The sequence below is a fragment of the Miscanthus floridulus genome, chromosome 5, assembly GCF_019320115.1.
Source record: "Miscanthus floridulus cultivar M001 chromosome 5, ASM1932011v1, whole genome shotgun sequence".
NCBI lineage: Eukaryota > Viridiplantae > Streptophyta > Magnoliopsida > Poales > Poaceae > Miscanthus > Miscanthus floridulus.
Window position 1 is genome coordinate 87794716 of NC_089584.1, and position 27004 is coordinate 87821719.

General features: G+C 42.3%; 1 protein-coding gene across 1 annotated transcript; it reads right to left on the reverse strand.

Moving 5' to 3' along the window:
* Window positions 1-20999: 20999 nt before the first annotated feature.
* Window positions 21000-26047, reverse strand: LOC136454888 (uncharacterized). The gene is made up of 3 exons (XM_066455135.1): window positions 25912-26047; window positions 24595-25160; window positions 21000-21134 (listed from the first exon to the last, which is right to left on the reverse strand). The coding sequence occupies exons 1-3, from the start codon at window positions 26045-26047 to the stop codon at window positions 21000-21002; spliced, it is 837 nt and encodes a 278-aa protein (XP_066311232.1).
* Window positions 26048-27004: the final 957 nt, after the last annotated feature.

Sequence of the window (27004 nt, forward strand, 5' to 3'; positions counted from 1 at the left end):
TGTGGTATGACGTTTTAATGTCTTGTGCGGTTTGTAGTTTTAAAAGTCAATGCCAAGAAGCATCTGGAAGCCGTGATGAAAGATCATGACGGCTGGAAGGCGCGATGCCAAGAGATCACCGAGGATCGGGACACATGGAAAAAATGGTGCCAGGATGTGGCAACGGGCATTTTGCCGGTCCTCAACCTTATCGACCCAGCGCTTACGGAGGACGTGCCAAGGACGCCACAGCTCGAACTGGTTGATAGATGTCAAAGGGCATGGGGATGGTTCCAAGAGTTCGTGAAGGAGGTGGGTGAGTACACAGGCGCACATGTGCTAAGCATGGTACATGCTCACTACCCCTTGATCGATCTCAAGCGACTGGAGGCTAGATACCCGAAGGAGGTAGATCCAGACAAGGCTGAGGAGCTTCGGATGAAGCAGCTGGACTTGTCGGCAAAAATAATTGGTGACATTAACCTATGTGGAGGCGGGACAACACCTATACAGGGTATGCCATCAACAAGTCAGCTGGAAACACAATCAGTTTTGAGCCAACCGGCGAAGCCTGCGGTCTCGACCAGCTAGGCATCGGCGGGGCCATCTTCTTCAGCTCGACCAGTACAAGAGTCCCTAGGACTTGAGCACGATGTCAGGCCCAGTGAGCAGTAGGTGCCACGTAACCCGACCAGCCAATAGTATAGGCTATAGCTGTAAAAGAAGATGTAGTTGTGTTATTGTAAACTTAGACCTTTTCAGGCAAGCATGTAATAACGTAACTGTATATCATCATAAGCTTGTTTGTTTTGTGGAAAATGTATTTAAGCTTGAATCTCGCATTGGTGTAACTAAGTGAGAACATGTTAGCGTTCTGTTTAGTTGTACTAGTTTAGTCGATGTGTCATCCTGACAGGTTTGTATGGCCCTGATTTATCTTGTGGTCGGAGTGTGAGGAGCGTAGCCTGTGCACATGTAGACATAGACAAGTCAAACCAGAGGGGACCTGCCGATCACCCGCAGCGTAGAGAGCAGATCCTATGCACGCGTTGGGAGGAACTAGAGGCAGGGCCTACTCCGAAAACCCAGGAAGGAATGGTGGTCGGTTTTGACAGGTTAAGTTAGAATAATAATGGACTTCGAAGTGACACATTAGAGAGGTCGGAGAAATCATAGTAGCTTTATTGAATTAAATCGAGAGTACAAGAGGAGTACATATCTTAGCAGTTAAGCGTAGAAACGCTTAAGCTTGTTGATGTGCCATGAATTGGGTACGTCCGTACCATCTAGGTGAGCTAACCTGTAAGACGTAGGTCGTGTAACTTCCTTGATCATGAAGGGCCCTTCCCATGGAGTTGTGAGTTTGTGGACACCAGCCTGATTCGTCTTCCACTTCAGGACCAGGTCCCCGACCACAAAGAACCGCTCCTTAATGTTCTTGTTGTAGTACCTGCGCAAAATAGTAAGGTATTTGGCTGTACGTACGCAAGAATCGAGCCGCTTCTCTTCTACACTATTCACTTCTAGCTCCCACATTTCATTGGCCTTGTCTTCATCGAAGTTCTCTGCCCGTGCTGATCTAAAAGCTATATCTGCTGGGAGCACTGCCTCAGCGCCGTAAACCATAAAGTATGGTGATACGCCGGTATTGTGACTAGGCTGGGTTCTGAGGCCCCAGACCATGGCTGGTAACTCTTTGAGCCATCTTCTGGGAGCCTTGTCATTTTCTCTATACATCCTCTTCTTAAGTGCGTCCAAGATCATACCATTTGCCCGCTCGACCTGTCCATTAGCTCTAGGGTGCGCCACCGAGACATATTTTACTACTATGCTCCTTTCATCACAGAAGTCCCAAAAAGCATTCCCAGTGAACTAAGTACCCAGATCGGTGATGATGCTGTTGGGTATGCCGAAGTGGTGGATGACCTAGTCGATGAACATGACAGCCTTTTCTGAAGATGCCTGTACTAGAGGCATGTACTCTATCCACTTAGAAAATTTGTCGATCAGCACAAAGACACATGTAAATTTCCCAGGAGCCGGTTTGAAGGGCCCGATCATATCCGGTCCCCAGCATGCGAAGGGCCAAGAGGCTGGTATTATCTGGATCTCATGTGCTGGTACGTGGATTCTCTTAGCGAAGAACTGACAACCCTCACAATGGCGGACTAGCTTCTCTGCATCGGCCACAGCTGACGGTCAATAGAAACCTGCTCGGAAAGCCTTGCCAACCAGCGTTCTCGAGGCCGCGTGGTTGCCATAGGAGCCAGAGTGGATTTGGCCTAGGAGTTGTTCACCATCCTCCTGGGTTATACACTTCATCAAGATTTCCTCCTTTGCGTTCTTGCGCCATAATTTGCCATCGACGAGCAGATACTGCTTACTGCGATGCATCAGGCGTTCGTTTTCTATCCGATCAGTGTAACCGCTACCATCTATCAGGTATTTGATGAAAGGTACTCTCTAGTCAGGCTGATTAGTGGTCGGAGGTGGCTCGGTGGTGCTTGAGGCCAGAACTGTAGCCACCAATGGCTGGTCTGGAGGCTTGTCGACCGTGGGAACTTCCTCTTCGATGGAAGGCATGAGCAGGTCTTGAACGAATACGCCATGTGGGACTTTGGCTTGGGATGATCCTAACTTTGACAGCGCATCTGCTGCTTGATTTTTGTCTTGGACCACGTGTGTGTACTCGATGCCGTAGAACTTGCCTTTCAGTTTTTTGATCGATTTGCAGTATGCATCCATCTTTTCACTGGTCATGTCCCAGTCCTTGTTGAGTTGGTTGATGACCAGAGCCGAGTCTATGTAGACATAGAGACGTTTGACACCGAGCTCGACCGCAATGCACAAACCATGTAGGCATGCTTTGTATTCTACGGCGTAGATCAGTTGCTGAATCTGTGGGTACCTGGTCTTGGATTCATTGAGTACCTCACTGATGAAATAGATTGGTCATTGTACCTTGTAGGCGTGGCCAGGCTCATCGCGCTCAACCACCATGGCAGTGGAGACCACCCGATTAGTTGCTGCAATGTAAAGTAGGAGAGTTTCATCTTCTCTGGGAGTAGTGTGGACCGGAGGTGATGTAAGGTATTGTTTCAGCTATATGAAGGCAGTGTCTGCTTCCTCTGACCACTCAAACTTCCCGAATGCTTTGAGCAGCTTGAAGAATGGTAGTCCTTTTTCTCCTAATCTTGATATGAAACGACTGAGAGTAGCCATGCATCCGGTAACTTCTGGACATCATTCACCTTTTTGGGCGGCTTCATGTCTAAGACAGCTTTGACTTTCTCTAGGTTAGGGCGTATGCCGTCGTGACTGACGATGTTGCCAAGCAGTATACCAGAAGGAACACCAAAGACGCACTTCTTTGGGTTTAACTTCCATTGGAATGTATTAAGGGCTGCAAAGGTGCGTTCTAGGTCGTCAACAAGGGTATGTGCTTCCTTGGTCTTGACAACTACATCATCAACATAAGCCTCGATGAGGTCATCTTTTATCTTGTCTTTGAGGCAGGCATGTATGGCGCGTTGATAGGTAGCCCCAGCGTTCTTGAGCCTGAACGACATGGTCATGTAGCAGTAGGCGCCGAAAGGCGTGATGAAAGATGTCTTGATCTGGTCATCCTTTTTGAGAGCGATCTGGTGATAACCAGAGTAGCAATCGAGAAAGGAAAGTAGCTCGCAACCGGCGGTTGAATCTACGACCTTGTCTATGCGAGGTAAGCCGAAGGGGTCCTTAGGGCAGTGTTTGTTGAGATCAGTGTAATCAACGCACATTCTCCACTCATTATTCTTTTTGCGTACAAGAATCGGGTTGGCTAACCGCTCCGGATGATACACTTCTTTGATAAATCTGGCTGCCAAAAGCCGTGTAACTTCTACCCTAATCGCCTCCTTCTTGTCGTGAGCGAACCATCGTAGCTTCTGCTTGATAGGTTTGGCCTTGCCGTTGACATTCAAGGAGTGCTCGATCAAATTCCGGGGTACACCGGGCATGTCAGTAGGTTTCCATGCGAACACATCCACGTTGCTCCTCAAGAACCTAATGAGCGTGTCTTCCTATTTGGGATCCAGGTTGGCCCTGATAAGGGCCATTTTGTTGGGATCACCATCGACCAGCTGGATCACCTTGTGCTCCTTGGACTTGATGTTCTTGCGTGGAGCCTCGAGCTCTGAGATCTCTAGGTGGTCGGCTGAGGTCTTCTTGGCATCGAGCATGGTCTCAGCCATGCGAATAGAGAGGTCGTGAGCCTCTGCTATTTTGAAGTTGTCGTCCTCGCAGGTATACGCTGCGTATACGTTGCCCCTGAGAGTTAGAACCCCTTTCTCAGTAGGCATCTTGAGCACCAGATACCTGTAATGAGGTATGGCAATGAACTTGGTGAGCGATGGTCGACCAAGGATAGCATGGTAGGTGTCATCGAAGTCAGTGACCACGAAGTTGACGTAGTCGGTGTGGAAGTGGTCCGAGGTCCCAAATTGCACGGGTAGCATGATCTGCCCAAGAGGTGTAGAGCTCTGTCCGGGAAGAACACCCCAGAACTGTGCCTCATATGGTTTGAGATCCGCCTAGGTTATCTTCAGGGCTGGCAGACTGTTCTTGAACAATATATCGATAGAACTGCCGCCATCAATCAGCACTCTGTCGAACCAAACCTTGTTGATACAAGGATTGAGGACCAAGGGAAAACGCCCTGGCTCAGGTATCGCAGCCCATTGGTCCTTTCTGCTGAAGGAGATCTCACAGTGAGACCAAGGAGGGAGTCGTGGATCGGCGATGAGGTTGTCGGTGTTGGCCACGTTCAAGCAGGTGCGGGCGAGCAGCTTGCATTCTTGTTTAGTCTCGATGGACACTTTGCCTCCAATGATGGTGTGAACGCGATCAGTTGGCTTGATGTACTTGTGACGGGGATCTACGTTGTCATCGTCGTTGTCCTCGTTGCGCTGTTCCCCTGCGTCGTTAGGCTTGTTGGACGTATCCGGAGCCTATTGGCGCGTGTAGATAGACTTGAGAACGCGGCAATTCTCCATGGTATGGTTTGACTTGGGGTGGAGCTGGCAGGGTCCTTTCAATGCTTTGGCGTAGTCTTCTTTGTAGTTGCGCCGTCCGCCACCTTTCTTAACGATGTTGACCTCGCCATCGTCTTCCCGAGCACGCTTGCCCCTGTAATCGTCACGGCGATTACGCCGCTGATTACGCTGGTCGCGGTGGTCGCGGAGGTCGTTGCGCTAGTTGTGGCGATCAAAATTGTCGTTCTAACCACGATTGTCGTGGTAGTCGTCGCGGTGTGGGGGGTGGTCAGAGCGTGGAACCCTTACTGCTTCCTCGATGATTATCTTTTTAGCATCGTCGGCATCCGCATATTTCTTGGCAGTGGCCAGGAGCGCTGTGACCGATTTAGGTCTCTTGCGAAGGAGCTTGTCTCGTAGGGCATCGTGGAAGCAGAGACCAGTAATGAAAGCCTCGATTGCCTCATTATCGGAGATTGATGGGACCTTGATGCGCATCTCCAAGAAACACCGGACGTACTCGCATAGTGGCTCATCTTTCCGGTCTCGAATCCGCTGCAGATCATATTTGTTGCTGGGTTGCTCACAAGTAGCAATGAAGTTGTTGATGAAGGCTTGCTTGAGCTCTTGCCAAGAATTAAAGTAGTTCACCGGCAAGCTAACTAGCCATTGGTGATCTGCATGGCCAACAGCGACTAGGAAGTAGTTAGACATGACGTGCTTGTCAGCCATGGCCGATCTGTACGCAGTTTCATAGAGCATGACCCATAATTCAGGGTTCTCCTTGCCATCATACTTCTGAAGTTTTTCGAGCTTGAAGTTCTTGGGCCATATGACTTGGCGAAGGTGCAGAGTAAACTGCTTCAAACCCAGAGGGCCATGGGTAGTATCATATTCTATACGGCGATAGCTTTCGTGGGATGCACGATCGTTGGCTCTTTGGTTGATGTGATTGCGCAGATCGTGTCCTTCGAGGTAATGGCAGAGATTGTTATTGCCATCACGGCGATCTCGGTTGCCATCCTGATTAACCCTGTGATCGTGGTTATCGCGGCGATTATCGCGGTTGTCTCGGCGGTTGTCGTCCCGAACGTCACGGCGGTTGTCCTCCCAACGGCGGTTATCGTCCCGACCACCATCATGGCCACCGTTTCCGCCTTGACGGTTGTCTGATGGGTCATTGTTGTGTGAGCCACGTTGGTTGGGTGGCTGTGAGCGACTTGAGTACTGGCAGCTGTGGCTTGATTCGACTGAGACGGATGGAGCCCGGGCTTGATTTACAATCTCTGTAGTCTGGGCCATAACAGCCGTCAGGTAAGCTTGTATATCATCACGAACTGCCTCTGTTTTCGGGCTGTTGGGTAGTCGTTGCATTGTCGCCATGCTTTTCTATAGCAAGACTTGTTTTTTGAGATGTGATTGATTCGGAAAGGATATTGTATTATTCGGCTTTTGTAGCCGAACCTTTGCTTACATTATTTCTTTCATGCCCACTAGCAATCCTGTTTTAGCCGATGACTCAACTATGATCGGCCTTTTCTCTTTAGTCTTTCCAAAATATTCATAGAATTGCTCCTCTAATTGAGACCATGAACCAATAGTACATTGTGGCAAAGATGTAAACCATGCAAAGGCAATACCGGTGAGAGATAAAGAAAAATTTCGCACTCTCATATAGTCTTCTTTACCGGCAAAACCCAGCTGTGAGAGATATATACTAATATGTTCCATAGTGGTTTTATCATCTTCACCACTAAATTCATAAAAATCAGGTACCCACCAACCATTAGGAGTTTTCAAGTAATCATAGCATAATGGGTACGGTCTATGATAAGTGGGCACCTTCCATTTAGAGGAACCATATGGATTCCTAGCATGGGCTAAATCTTTATCGATTCGGCTTGATTTGAGAGCAACAAATGAAGCCGAATCATGATTGTTTGCAAGTGCACACATTGCTGAATTTTCATTGATTCGACTACAATTATTAGCAATATGTGGAGCCGAATCACGAGTTTTAGCACTCGAATGCCTTGCTGAAATTTCACTAATTCGGCTATGGTCATGAGCGTAATACAAAGCCGAATTGTGGGCATTGATCTTTGCATAAGGTGCTGAATATTCATTGATTCGGCTATGGTTACTAGTAACACGTGAAGCCGAATCATAAGTATTAGCACTTAAACACCTTGCTGAATTTTCATTAATTTGGCTCGAGTTGGGAGTAACATATGGAGCCGAATTATGAATAGGAGCATTGGCATATGGTGCTGAATTATCAGAGCAATTGGCTAAATAATTAACATTGTTATAACCAATTCTCTCATTCATCGGCATGTCTTGTGGTGGAACCACATATTGTGAACTTATAGCCGATGAATAACAATTTACGTGTTGTATGTTGCTAGTAGCATCAAAACTCGAAGAATTTACAACATGCATTGGCTCTTGACCATAATATTCATAATTATGATGTGTATGATGAGGAGCATTAACAAAAGTATTAGCCAATGTAACATATCTAGTATCATTATAGCTAGCAACACCAACATGAGAGCTCATAGAACTTGCAAAATAACTATTAGGATCATAAGATGCATTTGCAAGTTGTACCTCAGGGTGATTGTAGTAATATTGTGATGCAATACATTGGTACTTCATGATTTATAACTTGACCGCCATGCTGAATTTTCCGATAAGCAGCGCAACCTATTGCAAAATCGCAAACAAGATCACAAGGGGTCAAAACCAGATGCGATCGGCCTTTTAGGCCAGATGCAACGGTAATGGCGAGCTTAAGAAGATAGATCAATGAGGAGTAAGGCTAGGTTAGAGAGATCGGCTATAAGAGATAACCAAACCAATCGTCCCCAGCGGAGTCGCCAAAAAGTGTGTTGACGTCGAAAGTGATCCGAATCAAACACCAATAGGGCCTTGGACACCCGGGCCGCTATGGACCGAAGAACGCAGCGAGGATATCACTCTTTCATGGTGAAGAACGGAGAGGTTTACAAGCAAACCACCAAAGAATAACCAACGTGCTTACGTGACGAAGAACCGGCTAGTTTTCAGGCAAACTAGCAAAGAAACCGTCGAGGCTCTTGCCCGGGAGGGACCCCATCAGGGCAAGGACGTCGTCGGGTTGCCCTAGGTCAGCCAGCAAGCCTAGGGTGCCATCCTTGGTTGTTGGGTCAAGGGATGAACAGCATGGGGGTTGGAGAAGAGGGTAAAAGGGTTGGAGCAGAAGTAGTAGATTGATTTGTTTGACGATTGGATAGATGGTGAACTCAATCGGCCATGATCCTCTCATATATATAGAGGGGGTGGTCTTATCCCAGTAGGAAACCTCTCCAAGCCTTATTTTCCAAGTTTCTCATAAGTTTGGAACAGTTCGGATCGGAATCCAAAAGGCCAGATCCGAATAGGATTTTCTGTCAGGTATGTCGGAAGTCCAGTCGTAAGTCCCGACTTGGGTCGGATCGAAACTTCTGACTTTTGTTGGAACTCCCGACGTAGGGATAACCCTAGACACTCGGGCAGATTTCTTTAGGCTTCTCAGAAGTCCCAACACCCGTCGGAACTTCTGACAGTCGGAAGTCCCGACATGGGTCGGAACTCCCGACAACGAGGCATCTTTCCGAGAGCATAACTCCTTCATCCGGACTTCAAATTAGATGTTCCATATATGTTTTTTGACCATCTCAATGAGAGGAACGCAACGGTGAAGTCCATTTCACATTTTGACAACTTCACAAAATGGACATTTTTGGTTGTCAACACATCCATCATAAGGTTTTTATAGACTTCGACTGTCAAATCACTTTGCAATGTAACACGTCTTGATCCAGTCTGAATCTCCCAAGGAAGAACTGTGTTGTGCCCATATACTAACTCATAAGGTGATGATTTAATTGATCCATGACAAGCCATCCTATAGGCCCACAATGCTTCATTAAGTGTCAGGTACCACTTCCTTGGTTGCTCTTCAATTTTCTTCTTAATCAACTTAATCAAAATTTGATTGGGTGCCTCTACCTGGCCATTAGCTTGAGCATACTAAGGAGAAGAATTTAGTAATTTAATTCCCATACTGGCAGCAAAATCTCTGAATTCTTCTTATGTGAACATTGTCCCCTGATCAGTAGCAATGGTTTGAGGAATTCCAAAACAATAAACAATATGCTCCTTGATAAAATCAACCATATTCTTTGAAGTTGCTATTTTCAAAGGAATCGCCTCAACCCACTTAGTAAAATAATCTGTTGCTACCAATACAAACTTGTGCCCTGTACTTGAAGGTGGAAAAATCTGGCCAATCAAATCAATTCCCCAGCCTCAGAATGATCATGGCTTAATTATTGGGTTCATAGCTGATGCAGGCGACTTCTGAACATTACCAAAACACTGACAATCCTGACACCCCTTGTAATATTCAAAATAATCTTCTAATATTGTTCGCCAGAAATATCCAAACCTGTGAATAACCCATTTTATTTTATAAGCCGATTGATGAGCTCCGCATATTCCTTCATGCACTTCTCCCATCAATACTCTTGCTTCTTCTTGACTTAAACAATTAAGCAAAACTCCATCACTGTTTTGTAATACAACTGATCATCCAACAAAACATACTTAGTCGATTTATATCTCAATTTTCTGGTAACTCTCTGTGATGGATTCCTGAGGTAATCGGCTATCTCAACTCTTCAATTATTAGCCAAAGTTTCACTACTTAAAATTTACTGGAACATTTGATAGTCTGACACATTCTGAGCTAACTAATTGGCCTCTTGATTCTATGCTCTTGGAATATACTGAAGAGAAGTAAGAGGAAACCCCTCAAGCAACTTTCGGCATTCATCATGATATCCCTTTAGAATATCATCCTTACATTCATACAGGCTGATCAACTGATTAATAACTAACTGTGAATCTCCAAATATTTCAATTGACTTAGCCTTTACTTCCTAAAGAAGTTGAAGTCCCTTAAGAATAGCTTCATACTCTGCTTGATTATTGGTGGTTATAGGTTTGATTTGAAAGGCAAACTCAAAACTTGCCCCCCGAGGCAAAATAATAACAATACCAATGCCACCCCCTTGCTTGTACGATGATCCATCAAAGAATAATATCCAAGGCATAGGTTCCACATAGCCAATGCTTAGTTTATGATGTTGAGTAATAAAATCAGCCATCACTTGCCCTTTGACTGCTTTAGCCGATTCATACCTCAAATCAAATTCTGATAATACAAGAATCCACTTACCCATTCTCCTATTTAATATTGGCATTGACAACACGTGTTTGATCACATCAGCCTTAGACACAATTGTACACTCAGTCGATAATAAATAATATCATAATTTAGTGCAGGAGAAATACAAGCATAAGCATAACTTTTCAATAGGAGAATATCTTGTTTCTAGATCCAAAAGTCTTCTACTTAAATAGAAAACAACCCATTACTTTCCTTCAAACTCTTGCATCAAGGTCGATCCAATCGTTTGACTATCGGCCGACACATACAACTTAAAAGGCTTACCTTGCTGAGGAGGAACCAGCACAGGTGGAGATTTCATATACTCTTTTATCTTTTCAAATGCTTTTTGTTGCACGTCACCCCATTTAAATTCTTGATCATTTTTCAACTTCAACAAAAGAGAAAATGGTAGAATCATTTCTAACATAATTGAAATAAACCTTCTGATGAAATTAATCTTACCGAGCAGAGATTGTAATTCTGTTTTATTAGTTGGTGGTACTGCCTCATCAATTGCTTTCATACTTTTCTGACCAATCTCAATTCCACTCTCGTGAACCATAAAACCCAAAAATTTGTCCAGCTGACACTCCAAAGGCACACTTATTAGGATTCATCTTTAAACCATGTTTTCTTGTTCACTCCAAAGTCTCCCGCAAATAAGCCAGATGTTCTTTGTACCCTTTGGATTTCACCACCACATCATCAATATATATTTCAACAATCTTGTTGATCAACTTATGGAAAATATAATTCATTGCCCTCTAATAAGTTGCACCAGCATTCTTCAATCCAAAAGTCATCACAACCCATTCAAAAAAACCGATTGTGTCAGAGCACCTAAAGGCTATTTTTGCTATGTCTTCTTCAGTCATAAAAAATTGATTATAACCTGCATTACCATCCATAAACAATTACCTTGTGCCTGTCCGTTGCATCTACCAACATATCGACTATTGGCATCGGATAACCATCCATCGGTGTAGCCTTGTTTAAATCTCTGAAATCAATACAAACTCTCAACTTCCCATTTTTCTTATACACAGGAACTACAATCGATATCCACTCTACATATGGCAAGGTAGGATAAATTTTGCTTATAGTAGTCTTTCAATCTCCTTGATATCATCAAGAACATTTGGATTAAATCTCCTTGGAGATTGTTTAAATGGCTGATATCTAGGTTTGATTGGCAACCAATGTTCAACGATTAATCGATCTAAACCAGGCATTTCATAATATTTCCAAGCAAAATAATCTTTAAATTCCTTTAACAAATCTATCAATTCTTGCTTATACTCAGTATCCAACTTAGCACTTACATACGTCGGCCTAGGCCTATCTCCAAGACCAATATCTATTTATTCTAACTCATCAGCCGATGTAAAGCCATGACCTAGTTTACCATCTGTACCACCTATTGGATTATTCATTAAAACAAACTTTTAGAGCCGACTGCTCGGATCAGCTGTTGGCCTTCATCATTGATTCTAATGAAGCCTCCTTCCCATCGCTTGCCAGAAAAACACTCAAAATCTTCTAGTTCCCAATACATTGGATCAACTATTGTTATACTCACAGAATCATCAGTATGAACTAGCTCAACATTGTCTCCATGCCACTGAATCAAGCATTGATACATAGTCAATGGGACACAACAATTGGCATGAATCCAATCACGACCAAGGAGTAAACTGCATGAACCCTTTTCGTCAATGACAAAGAATGTAGTGAGCAAAGTCTTGCTTCCAATTGTCAATTCAATATTTATTGCCCCCTAGTCTTAGACGCATTACCCCTAAAATCCTTAAGCATCATGTCAGTCTCAATCAGATCTTCTGGTCCTTTACCAAGCTTGCGAAAAGTAGTATAAGACATTAGATTAATAGAAGCACCTCCATCAACCAACATTTTACTCATCGGCTTCTCATCGACAAAATCTTTCACATATAAAGCCTTAAAATGCCGATGCTTAATTGGTTTATCAAATACAGCTTATTGTATCAATGTCAACTGGGCCGCCATCTCTTCATACTTTGATTCATCAAAATCCAAATAGACTTCTTGATATGCTGGAGCTTTAAATTTAGATGGTAAAAGAAAAGTCATTTGAATATTAGCCGATGGTTGACCCTTATCGGCTGTTTGTTTAGCACGCCATACTTGCGGTTTACTAGATTTCTGAGCCTGTTCTAATTCTGTACTCCTTAGACGTTGTACTCTTCTCTTTTGCCTTCTTGTTAAACCTCCTGGACACCACTATCCTTCATGCAAAACATACTCTTCATCATCTTCTTCTTCATAATCGTCCCAGTTCTGATCAACAACTCGCTTTCTAAGTCGACCATGAACATGAATGCTTCTATTTTTTAAGCGTCGATCCACATCATTATGTTGATATTCAATTCGATCATGGATAGACCAGTGATTGACTTGAGATTGCCTAAACTCCCAATATTGTTCATTATATTCTGGGCAATTATTCTAAGTAGGTAGTCTCAAACCTTCGTTCCAACAATGTTTGAAGAAACGGCAATTCCAATGTGACTCAGCTTTTTCTCATTCATATCTCTCTTCTTCTTGTTGACGTTGATATTCCTTCTCTTCTAACCAGTGCTGATAATGTTTCTCCTTCTATCATTGCCACTTATCCAACAGAATCCGAGATGTAACACATGGTCTCATCGCACCATCTCTCGATGTTTCTCCCTGCTCATATTGGCTCTTTTGTTGGTCACAACGCCTTTTAATTTCTCTATATTCATCAACCGATATTTGCATCTCCGGATCAACTGTTTCAGTTTCTCTTGCCCTGGTTGATGTTAAAACTTTAGCTTTCCCTTTGAACAACTTAACATCAACCATATTTTGATCCTTTGGGAAAGGATTATCATCAACTTTCATTTTCTGAGTTGTATCAAATTTAAGCTTCCCTTGTTGAATAGCCCTCTGAATATGCTGCCAAAAATCCTGCAATCATTAGTAGTATGAGAAGTAATGTTATGGTACTTGTAGAACTTCTTATTCTTCAACTGATCGGGAGGTAATATAACATGATTGGCAGGCAGTTTAATATGTCCCTTCTCAAGCAAGAAATCAAAAAGTTTGTCTGCTTTTGCAACATCAAAATAATAACTTTCTTCAACTTCTTTTCCCCAACGATTTGGAACCATTACTATCTTTTTACCCCAATTCTATTCAGTTGCGGCAATTTCCTCTTCTTCATCATCATCATCGACTAAATATGGATTATAAGCTTCAGCGATTGCAGCATTCTTCTAGAATCGGGTATCTCTGCGCATATTCTGGAATTGGCTATTAAGTGCTGCCACCCATTGAGCCAATTAACCTAAATTGTCAAATTCTTGCCCAAGCAACTTTTCTCTCTATGTTGGCAATATTTCTTGAACAGCTTACGCAGCCAGCTGATCATCAGTCAGATTCAACAAAAAGCATAAGTTTCTTATTTCTCGGAACCTCTGAAGGAACTCACCACCTGATTCATTAGCCCTTTGCTTTATAGTTGTTAAATCTATGATCTTTCTTTCCCCTGTCCTAGTGTAGAAATATGTATGAAATTTCTTTTCAAGATCACTCTAATTGGCAATAGAATTAACCGCTAGTGATGAAAACCAAGTGAAAGCCGGTCCTGACAGGGACAAACAAAAAAACGAACTTGATGCGCTTCCTCAATGGAGGCTTCACCCAACTGAGTAAGATATCGACTGACATGTTCTATTGTACTTGTGCTATCTTGATCAGTGAACTTAGCAAATTCTAGAAACCTATAATTCATAGGAAGGGCCACTAAATCATACCACTCTAGATATGGACGTTTGTACGAAAAGGTCTGTCCTTTTGGTTTTAAACAAAACTGATTTTTCATCATTTCGGCTACTCTGAGCAACAATTCATCAGCATTTGAGTTTGAATTTTTTGGCAATTGCTGACCCATCTGCGGATTGAAATTTTGAGTGCCTTGATATCCTGGATTTGGAATCATATTGAGGGTATTATAATCTAAACCATAATGATATCCAAGGGGAATATCTATCTGTCGAGCCCCTTGCTGATTTGTTGTTTGAAATCTCTGATGTACCAAATTTTTTGAGCCGATGGTGCTATTTTTTGAGCCGACGGTGGTATTTGGCATGATGTACCAAATTTAACCATCTGATTCTGAACTTGCCCTGTCGGCTGTTGCACATGCCGCACCGATGATCTAGGATTATATTGCATTTGATTAATAGTAGCACCCTAAATTTGCTTAGATGAACTCTGAATTGCCTGTGCATCATCACTCTTGGCTAGTGCTACTTCTTGATGGCTAGTACCGGCTTGATTAGTCCTCTGAGTCAATGGATGTGGAATAATATAATAAGCCGGTCCAACCAGATCAAGTGGAAATCCATGAAATACCTCATTCATGTTATTGTGGAATGTATTCAAGAAAGCTGTATTATGATTCAGCATTGCATCATGAATAGATTTGTTGATAGCTTCTACAAAGAAACCCCTATCATCAACTTCATATGTATCTGACTGTCCATGCATCAAAACTCTCAGTAGTGGATATTTCTGAATAACTTTATTGTCACATGTTTTGGTGTATGACAACAAACACTTGTTCTAAAACTCCTCTATAGCCTTACTAATGACATCTTTATCCTCATCAGGTAAGTCTTCATAAGGTACCATAGGAATGTCCTTGTTGTTGTGAACCGCCATGACGATTGTTGTCCCACTGGGCATGCCAAAAAGTGTGTTGACACAAAAATGTGGCGATGTGATCAACACATAGCAAGCCAGAAGATCTGAGTGGAACGAGACCAGAGATCTACTTGGCTTCAACACAGAATCAGCCGATTCTAAAAACCTAATGATGTGCCAATCAATTTGACCTACAATTGATAAGGAGAGAAAATCTTATCAGTAATTTAAGGTGGAACATGTTGGTGTTGCACCAAACAATTCTAAATGTGCAGCTAGATAGCCAATTCAATGAGGCTATCGACTAAATAGTCGATATCCGGCGTATCCATAAGAAGCGATATAAGAAAGCATCATTGGCTAAATAGAACATGATCTATATAAAGCGTCAAGCCAATAAGTTTGATGAAAAGAGTATAACAAGCGAACAAATCGACTATCTAATATAAATAAATCTACAAACAGTTTTGAGTCTAATCTATTATCATCAACAATGAGGTTCGATCGGATCGATGCAGCTATGATAATGATAATAAACTAAAGCCAAAGAATTTATAAAACCATCTATATGTTGACAGATTCATGAAAACATGCTATATGCGTGAGAGTATAGGCAAATCGGCTAAAATAGCCGATGCAGTCATAGCAAACAAACAGAGTACATATCTTGATAATGAACAAAGCCACTAATCGATAATTTCTAATCTAAAGTCTTACCAATGAGGTTTAACCGGATCGATGCAGCTATGGTAGTGTCATTAGATTAGATCTCATTAACTAGTAAATTTATTCAAGATTGAAACATGTCTTTGGATGCATACTATGTTTGACTAAAATAGAGATAAAATAGCCAATCTAACGGAATTAGTCCATCAATTATAAGATTTGAAGCGTGACCAGATCAAAGGACGACCAATTAAGATGATATGATGTCGATCTATCTCTATTTCAATTGGGTGATTTTGTTATAATTAATAAAACATTAACTATAACAAGATCGATAACTGGTCAATCAACCAAAAACAACAAGGAAAATTTTGCTAATCTTAGTAGATTTAATAACTGGTGATATTGTATTAAACAACAAGTTATTTAACACAAAATCGATAACTTTGATCTATATTATGATTCGTAAGAGATCAATCAGCTGATGCAGCCTTTCAAATTATGATACAGATCGATAACTAACTTATATTATGGCTCGTAAAAGATCAATCAGCTAATGCAGCTTTACAAGCCCAATACAAGTCGTGACGGTACTCATAAGCAAGCTAGAGGTCGATCAGTCGGTGCAGCCCTATTTGCTAAAGAACTCGTTGAGATCTATAGTACTCCTACTCTTAATGCGATGGCGAAAGCTAGAAAGATTGTATTGATTGTGTGTTTGTGTCTCTTTTTTACAATAACCAGGGTCTAGTATTTATACCCGGAACCTAAACATGAATCCTACTCAAATACGACTCATTATAATTCTTGGAATAAAAGAAAACTTCCTAATTTAATAATAACTTGGACCCTAATTTTTCTTATTTGTAGAGTCCGACACATCTTTCTGGCGCCATTCAAACATAGCCCATTGACACCGTCTACTGACATCATCAATAAAATAGCCGATTCTAACATCACATCTAAATCTGTTGATATCGATTCACATCTAATCGATTCCTTGATGACACAATCCTAGAAGCTTCGAGTTCCCGCATTCTTCTTTCCAAATTTCTGTGTAAACAATTCCATAAGTCATTAATCAAAATTAACATTATAACCTTTGGTGATTGCAAGCTAAGCAAAGCTACCCATATGCATGAACCCAGGGTAACAAGGAACATGGTACAAAAGTTCTAGGTAAAGTCCTTAGTGGTTCATCATATTAGACACATGCATATGAAAGTGATTATAAGGTTATTAGGTAACAAAGGAACTCATGTTACACTTGCCTCCAATTGTTGGTCAAACTTCTCAAACCTTTCTTCTAGATCTTCCTTTCCTTGCATAGCTTCTTCTATCGATAGCAATCAAATGGCACATGCACCTAGAAATAACCCTAAAACAGTACACCAAGCATTACAAAAAACAAGTTACAAAGGTTTTGAAAGCATATGTCTTGTTCTATGACTGTGTGAGCTCAAAAACTAACCAAAACAGGAGCCAAGATTAAAAGAAGTGAGAGTTGAAAGGTATAGATGGGAAGGATTGAATTCGTATGAGCAAGTTGGAGTTTGGACTACAAGAAACATATTTATAAGAACAAAAAGGGTTGGATATGTGTATAGGCTACTTGGGAACATATCATGATCAACCAATGCACTAAGGTGGATTCAAGATCAAAGGGAAACACGATTATGGTGAATTGTGCACCGGTTGAGCGTACCCGGTGGCGGACAACGGCGGGTAGTGGTGGTTGTGACCATGAAAAGGCAGAAACAAATTGAACTTGTTGGCATAGAACTTGGTAGGATCATGTGCAACTAGGAAACACACGATCATGGTAGAGAGCTCCACGATTCATGTAGCGGTTTAGCGGGGAACACAGCGAATCGCCGAGGCATCTAGAATATGCACGTTAGCTGTCGGCTATGGATACGATGATTGTTGCATGGTTATAACAAAGACTAATGGTGATTCATTGGGTGGGGTTGCAAGGCACTCCATGGAACATACTGTGACAAAAGGACGTGATGTTTCGACCATCGGTTAGGCGCGGAACGAGATTGCAAGATAGTATTGTGGGGCTGTTGACATGGCAGGAGCAGCGACACGGTAATGCTTATATCTTCGGTGTTGTGGTTCATATGAATAAACCAACTTGTATAGATGTGTGCAAGTATATGATACACATTGTGGTCGAAGGGCTTGACCACCGGAGCGGTGAATCAAAGGGAACACGCATGCCAACCAGCATCAGCGCGTCTGGGGGGCAGCTGGGACAGCGAGCACAAAATAGGAACATATCTCTTTCATCTTTGGTCATATAGCCATGAAACTTTGCAGAGGCATGTGCAACTATATAGATGATAGTCTAGCCAAAGGATGCATCCTGGGGTTCACTGGATCAATGGGAACGTCGTTGCCAAAAACAGGGTGCTGCTGTTTGGACAGCAGGGGTAGTAGGCACTTCGGTCTTGATATCTCGGCCATCGGGGATTGGATAGCCGAACCAACTTGTGGAATCATGTGCAGGGATATCATGAACATGTAGGTTCAAGGTATTGATGATTTGGACAGTAGATTAATGGGGAACGCCAAAACCACTCAGAGTTGCATTCTGACCAAACAGTAGGAACAACAGGCACGGAGATGATGATATCTCTGGTTTCTCAACTCCTATCGCAAAACCATCTTACAGAGGCGTGTTCAAGGATGTTAGATACAATTTGACCAAAGAGTTTGATGATCGGAGTAACGAAACAGCAAGGAACGCCGATTCCGTCAACAGCAGCAAAACTGGGTGCGAGGACAGCAACACATACAATGGGTAAACTTCGCCGGGGATCAACCATACATCATCTAAATTACTTGATATGCAGAGAAGAACATTAAAACAAGGTAGGAAAGATGATGGAGTGTTCTCACCAAGGGGAAGGGTGCGGGGGAACAAGGAGATGCATCGACGATGGCCGGTGACGACGATGTAGTACAACGGGACATCCTTCTCACGCTGCGGTTGATCGGGGCAGCCATGGGGAAGGAGGAGGAGCTGTAGGGACGTCCCTCCTCTGTTTCTCACGTGAGAAAATGAAGGGGGAGGTGTGAGGGTGATGGGGGAGGTGTATATGAAGGGTCAAAGGATGGGAGACGAATGGGTAGGAAGGCAAAGGGTCATGGCCCGATATTTTTGCAAGATGGAGAGGGCTTATAGGGAGGTGATGTGGGAGAGGGGAGAGGAAGAGATAGAGGACTGGTTGGTCTTGATGTTGGACCACAAAGGACAGGAGGATGGTTGGGCTTTGACCCATGGCAAGGGCTAAGGCAAGGTTTGGACCTGATTCGGCCCGAAGTGAAGATAGAGTTATAGGGCTGGTTGCTTGTGGTCTTTTTGGGTTGGGGGCTTTGATCAAGAGGAGAAAAGGTAGAAGGGAAAGAGTCCATGATGATGTTGCCCAAGGTGAGAAAAGAAGATAAAAGAATAAGCCCACTAGAAAGAGGGTACAAAGTTAGGGCTGCATAGGTTGACAAGAGATTGGGAAGAATTGAGATTAATTTGGTTATGTGCCATGTGAGCGATTTTGCTTGAACAAGTGATGGTAGAATTGCATGAGAGGGATGAGATACAATGATTGGTTAACTTAGCATAGACTTAGTGCTTTGGAGAAGACTTAGTCAGAAAGAATTAGATGCTCCAAAATGAGGAGAAAAGAGAGAAAGAGAGACCGGGCTACAAGTTGAAAGTTTGGAGACCCGCCAAGGTTTTTGGAACAAGGATCAAGGTGAATGGTTTCCAAGGATTTCACCATGGATTTGAGGTTATGGAAACTTGATCAAAGATCTTGAGAAATTTGATTTGGATCAAACCCTAGGTGCATTTAAAAACATTTAAACTCATTTTTCATTCAAAACACTATGCAAAGGCATGAAGTGCAACATATAATTAAATTGTATTCCAAAAATTTTAGAAACTCACATTTTTCCTCTATCTAAAATGTCAGCAACTTAACTATAGTTGGGAAAATTTTAGAAACTATTAAAAATCATTGGTTTGTTTTAGTGTTTTCTTGTCACATCCCAAAACAAAAATTTTGGGGTGTGACAACTCTTCACGTCCATTTGATATAGCTTGAAATCATGATGCGCAGCATAGGCTAGAAAAATGCGAATTGATTCTAGCCTTGCCACCAGTGCATAGGTCTCCCCAAAGTCAAAGCCTTCAATTTAAGTGAATCCTTGAGCCACTAACCTTGCCTTGTTCCTTGTCACCACACCATGCTCATCTTGCTTGTTGCGAAAGACCCACTTGGTTCCTGCTTGGACCTTTCCATAAAGGACCAGACTTCATTCTGAGTGAAGTTGTTCAACTCCTCTTGCATGGCTATCATCCAATCCAGAACATCAAGTGCCTCTTCCACCCTATGAGGTTCCAAAGGAGAAACAAACAAGTAATGTTCACAAAAACTTGCTAAATGAGAACATGTCGTTACCCCTCATCGAATCCTCTCCAATATGTTATCAACAGGATGATCCCGTTGAATGGAATGATGAACTCTTGGATGTGGCACTTGAGTTATTCTTTGGATGGGGCCATCATCTTCATCATCATGGTCTTGATTGATTTGAGGATCAACACCATGGTCTTGTGGAGGGTTGCCTTCACTTCTTTCTTGATTGTTGAGTTGAGGTCGTGCTTGCTCATCACCATTGATAGCACCATCTTCATGTGTATGACCTTGTGCATCATTTGATCTTCCATCTTGGTTATTTCTTGATGCAGAAGCTTCACCATGTTCATTGGATGAAACATGATGAATGGTAGGATCATGATCAACATGCACAATGGTGTCTTCATCTTCATCTTGTACTTCGATGGGCTTTATTTCACCAATGGCAAGCTTCTTGATAGCTTTATGTGGAGCTTCTTTATTACCTACAATCTCAACATTGACTTGCTCTTTTTGAGAGCCGTTAGTTTCATCAAAAGTCATGTCTATCACGATTTCAATTAAACCGGTGGTTTTATTGAAAACACGATATCCATGTTCGTTAGTACCATAACCAAGCATGAAACCTTCATCAACCTTTGGTGCAAACTTTGAGCTTTTGGATTTCTTGTTAAGTATGAAACACTTAGATCCAAAAACTCTAAAGTAGTGCACCTTAGGCTTTTTAACGGTTAGAAGTTCATAGGTGGTCTTTTCTCTTTTCTTGTGAAGATACAAGCGGTTGATATCTTGACATGCCATGTTGACCGCTTCCGCCCAATAATTTGTTGGAGTCTTGTACTCATCCAACATTGCTCTTGCGGCTTCTATGAGTGTTCGGTTCTTCCTCTCCACAACTCTATTTTGTTGTGGAGTGTAGGGAACCGAGAACTCATGCTTGATTCCTTATTCATCAATGAACTCTTCAATATTGGTATTCTTGAACTCCGTCCCATTGTCACTTCTAACTCTCTTGATCTTGACATCAAACTCATTTTGGGATCTTCTTGCAAACTTCTTGAAGATGCCTTGCACTTCACTCTTATTATGCAAAAAGAATACCCAAGTGAAACAAGAATAATCATCAGCAATTACGAAACCATATTTGTTACCACCAATGCTTATATAAGCGACGGGTCCAAATATGTCCATGTGAAGCAATTCCAATGGCCTTTTGGTGGTCACAACATTCTTAACAGGATGTTTGGCTCCAACTTGCTTTCCGGCTTGGCATGCACTACAAATTCTATCTTTCTCAAAAGAAACATTTGTTAGTCCAAGGATGTGTTCGCCTTTTTGAAGTTTGGCCAAGTTCCTCATCCTAGCATGGGAAAGTCGGCGATGCCATAACCAACCCATGCTAGATTTTACCATTAAACAAGTCTCAGGATTTACTTTATTTGATGTGAAATCAACTAGATAGAGTTTCCCTTTTAGATGACCTGTAAATGCAATAGAGGAATCCTCTCTTCTATAGACTTTCACACCCTTATCCGTAAAGAGACAATTGTAACCCATCTCACAAAGTTGTGAAACGGACAACAGATTGTATCTCAACGAATTCACAAGTAAAACATTGGAAATTAAATTGTCATTTGAGATAGCAATTTTACCCAAACCGAGAACTCCTTTTCCATTGTCACCAAAAACAATGTTCCACTTTGGTCATGACTAGGTTGGAATGATGTGAACATGTCCTTCTCTCTGGTCATATGATTGGTGCATCCACTATCCAACACCCAACTTGTTCCATCGGAGAAATATTCCTACAAAGATAAATTAAGCTTTTGTTTTAGGTACCTAAAAAGATTTGGGTCCTAGGGGGTTAGTCACTGTTGACACTTCTTAACGTCGCTACTAGGTTTGTATCCCTAGCAATGGCACCAGAAATGCTTGTTGATATTTCTTATGCTCAAGTGGATAATTCCGCAAGCGCACAGAATATCGTCATAGCATTTTACCCGAAAGCATTCCAAGGTATCGTATTTATCTACAGGGAAGCTATGGTTAAAGATAGTGATAGTTAACCATCACGTATCTACTAACTAGTATATCAACTAGACTAAAGTGGAGGTAAGCGACATACAATAAAGTGGGGTGACACATAGAAGATCCATTCATGAAAAGGTAAAGCGGAAACATAACTAAATAGGAGGACAATAAGAAAGAGAGAGAGCACAAGAATCCTAAATTACTTCTATTCAAGCACAACTCTAGCAACATACTATGATAATATAGATAAACCAAGATTAGTAGTGCAAGGTAGGATGCAATCACACTTCAGGGCGTACTTGTGTTGGATTTAACCGAACACGAAGCACAACGAGCCCTATGATTTAATAACTAGGCCTAACATGGGGGAATACATAGGATAGACAGGGTTGTCACCACCTGCCAACTACCCCAATCCATCCGAGGGCCTAGCCATGTTCCAAGGTACCCCATAGTATAAGCACCACGCTTACACTATTTGATACTACCCTAGCTTGATCAAGACTAGAGCACTAGCTAGTGACAAAGACCCATGCAATGAGAGCTTACCACTAATCAAAGGTAATATAAACATCACCAAAGTATAACTAGAGAACAAGACTAGTACTTAAGGTAAAAGACTTGAAATAGTACTTGCATAGAAAGTAATATATTGAAATAAATAAAGTATTACAAGAGAAAGACCAAGCTATACCAGACTCCTGAAGACAGCTCTAGACTCAGAGTAGAGCTCCCACCAAGACTAACTACTACTAGAGCTACATCTTGAGAGAGTAGAGAGATAGCTTCTCTTTTGTGTGTGTTAAAGTGAGGGAGATGGGTCCTATTTATAGTCTAAAGTGGAGTAGGGGCTACTCCATTGCCATGTCATCAATCCATGTGACATGCCCTCCTTGCCCTTGGATCAAACCGCCAATGAACCACCTCAAACTGACGCACCACATTGCTCCATTTGGTGTCTTCTTGCACGTGACAAAAAATGAGTTGGTTTGATGGAAGTTGACCATCAGGCGACGGCCCTCAGCGTCGAGCGACTGCCCACTGATGAGTAGGCCCTTCCTCTTTGGTGTGAGGCCTCTGGAAGTGTAGTAGAGTGTGGGTATGAAGCCCCTTTGTCCATTTGAGCATCGACATAGACATGGTGGCTTCCACAATCCATGTGATGCACATTTTCAGCCCTTGATCTTGCACCGACTTGGGATCAATGGTGGAGAAGGCTTGGGAGTGTGTTTCTTGGCCACTCCCATAGACTGGTGAGGTGGCACTAGAATGCCACGTTGGCTGATGCAAGGTGGGGTCGGGCGACCCCACCAAGTGGCCCATGGTGGCTCTGTCGTGCTCCAATTACTTCTAGTGCTTGATATTTGATATTTTTGTATAGTTTTCCTACATGAGCAAAGATCTCCAAGTACAAGGGGAAATAGGTGAATTATAAACATAAATCACTACTTATGTTGTTGTTTACTCCCATTTTAGTGCAATGTTGATGGTCAAAATTGATAGTTAAGGACCATCAATAGTCACATAAAACTTGGGCACCCAAACACTCCTCATAATCTCCTTCCTCTTGTGGGCACCAACATACTTCACCATGATCTTGCCATCCTTGCCCGAACAACACATTTAGTCACTAGCATAGCATCATGGGAGTGGTGCTTGTGGCTTGGGGGCCTCCACTTGCTTCGACTTGATTGTCTTGTCACTTGTAGGTGCAATCTTGGGAATGTAGACCTTGTTGTTTGCCTTGCATATGAGATCATCAAGAGCAACGCCCTTGTTGAACTTCACACAAGGCACACCATTGATCATGTTCCTTCCATTTGCCTTCCCATATACCTATTGTAGCCAATGCCTTTCTTAATTGATGGGTGCCTTGATGACTTGTATATCATCTTATTGGATTGCGCTTGACACTTGCACTCATTCTTCAAGATCATCTTCAACCTATGTATCTCCTTGTCTTTCTTCTCTAAATCAACAAGGTTAGTTGCATATGCATTTATATCAATTTTATAGCATCTTTTACAACCATTACTAGTGGAGACATTAGAGTCTTCAGTTACCTTAGGAGAAGTTGAAGTGCTAGCCCAAAGAGTGCTATAGTTTAACTCAAGATTTTGGTATTTTTCTTCCAAGCATATGAGGCTTTCTTGAGCTATACTTTTCTCATTCTTAAGGCTAGCTATTGTGTCATTAACCAAAGAATGTTCCTTAGTCAATTTCCCAATTGAGTCATTGGCTAAAGACAATTCTACGGTTAACTTCACAACCTTCATTCTTTCCTCGATGATAGATGCTTCAAGTGCACGGTTTTTATCTCTCTCTCTTGAGTGATTATTTCACCTTGCAACTCCAAGCACCTATCTCTCTTCTCTAATTTCTTCATTAGGGTTTTTATCTTGGTGAAGGCCTTTTTACCAAATTTCTTTATCATGGCTGCTTAAATTTCTTCTATATTCTCATCATAACTATCATAATCATCACTAGAAGGATCGGGTGAGTCATGTACCTTCTCCCCCTTATCCATGAGGCAAGTTGGAGTGTAGTATTCGTTGTCCATGAGGTTGGAGAAGAGCCTCGGTGATGAAGATAGGTTGGGGAAGAGTTTTTGTGGTGAAGTTGAGTCGGGGAAGATCATGGTTGGTGATGAAGAGTGGTGGATGATGATGTTTGCAGCTCCTTTCTTCTTCTTCTCATCATCACTTGAGTCACTATCATTTGAATCCCACTCTTTATTAAGATGAGCTTCACCTCTCTTCTTGTCTTTGTTCTTCTTGTCATCATCCTTGTTGTACTTGTTCTTCTTCTTCTCATTAGGACAATCGGCTATGAAGTGACTGGTTTGACCACACCCATAGCAAAACCTCTTCATGTACCTCTTCTTCCCATCACCATAGATCTTGCGGTTGCTCTTCTTCATAAATTTTCTAAGATTTTTAATCACAAATGCAACCTCTTCATCGGAATCTTCTTCTTCACTAGAGGAATTATCCTTTGCTTTCTTTTTCTTCACTTGACTTGAACCTTGAACTTCATGTTGTTGAGTTGCTTTAAGGGTTGCATTCTTGTTGTATCCTATTGCATTAGGATTTTGATTGTGAGCATTGATTGCATCTTCATCTAGACACTCATGATGCTTGAGCTTTGAAAGAACTTCTTGGGGTGTCATCTCATCATAATCGGGTCTTTCCATGATCACGGACGCTAGCATGTTGTTCTTGGCTCTATAAGTTCTCAACATCTTCCTAGCAACCTTGTTGTCATCCCATTCGGTGCTTCTAAGAGCTCTTATGTGGTTGACCAATGCCATAAGCCTATCAAACATTGCTTGAGTTGTTTCACCTTGCAAGAACACAAATCTTTCCAATTCACCCTGAAGTTGCTCAATGTTGCCTTTTCTCACGCTCTTGTCTCCTTAAAATGATGTTCTCAAAGCTTCCCAAATTTTCTTATCACTTTCCATTCCATTCACTTTGTAGAACTCATCTAGACCCAAACTCATCCAGACCCAAACTTGAGACAAGCAACGACATGGCTTGTGCATTTTGATAGAGGTTAAAAGCTTCTTCCAGAGTTATTTCTCTATCTTCATCGGTAGGAATCATCACACCAACATCCACAACTTCCCAAAGTCTTGCGGCGATGAGGAACATCTTCATCTTGTAGGCCCAATCGGTGTATCTTGTTCCATCGAAGTGAGGTGGCTTGCCATGGTTGACGGTGGGGAAATGCTTAGATGGACATTTTATGAGTTGTCCATAGTCAAACCCAATACTTGACTAGACTCCCTTTCCTTGAACATTGTCATTTGCTGCTCCAACATCACTTGCATTGTCTTTGGTTGCATCATTCTTCCCACTTATAGCATCTTCTACTTTCTTGCTCAGCTCTTCCTTCATCTTGCTCATCTCATCTTGCATCTTCTTCATTTCATCTTGGAAAAACTTGATTTGTTGAGCCATCAACTCTTTTGCAATTTACTTGGCCATCCCTTTGGCATCGGCTCGAATCTTTTTGGGGTCTGACATTGTTTCTTCTCACGCGGTGAAGCGCTAAAAGAAGACCTTGCTCGGATACCAATTGAAAGGACCTAAACAATGCCTAGAGGGGGTGAATAGGTGTATCTAAAAATTTCTACACAAACTCAAAGTCAATAGTCAGCAACTGCCAGAACTTCTGATAGTTTGGGCCAGAACTTCTGACTATTGGAAGTTCCAACGCAAATAGCCGGTAGTTCTGACTCCTACGGGAAATTTACTACAAGTGCTAAAATGAACTTTAAGTGCGAAATTTCTTACAAACTCACTTCCAAGTGGTTAGGTAGACATGTAGGGTCACTCCCTTGACGCTGAAATGCTTCCACTCCATAGATTGAGTCCAAACCCTAGAAGAAGCTTTTGGGAGGAAGAGAGACAACTAGGAACAAATATGATAGCACAAATCATAACAACAACAAGCACGTGGGACACAAGGATTTATCCCAAGGTTCAGCAACCCCATAAAGGAGCTCCTACGTCCTCATTGTTGAGGTGACCACAAAGGTCAGAGTCTCTTCCACCTCCTTGCCTATCTCATGGAAACCACAAAGGTCACTTGAGTTTTCCACTAAAAATCAAGGGTCATACAAACTTCCCAAGGCTCTTCCACAAGATGGAACCTCTTGGGTGATGCTTAGCCGGCTAGGAGCAAGGCTCCAAGAGTAATAGACACAAATCCAACTGGCTTGATGAAGAAATCAAGTTCTTAAGCTTGCCAAAGTGATTCTCTCACTCAATCCACTCTCCAATCACTTAAATCCTTGGGGGAATCAAAGTTAGGAGCAAAGGGGAGAGAAGATGAGAGCCTTGAATGCTTGGGAGGAGTTTTGGACAGAGTTTGGTCGCAATGAATGAGTGGGTAATGGTTAGAAGAGAGGAGAG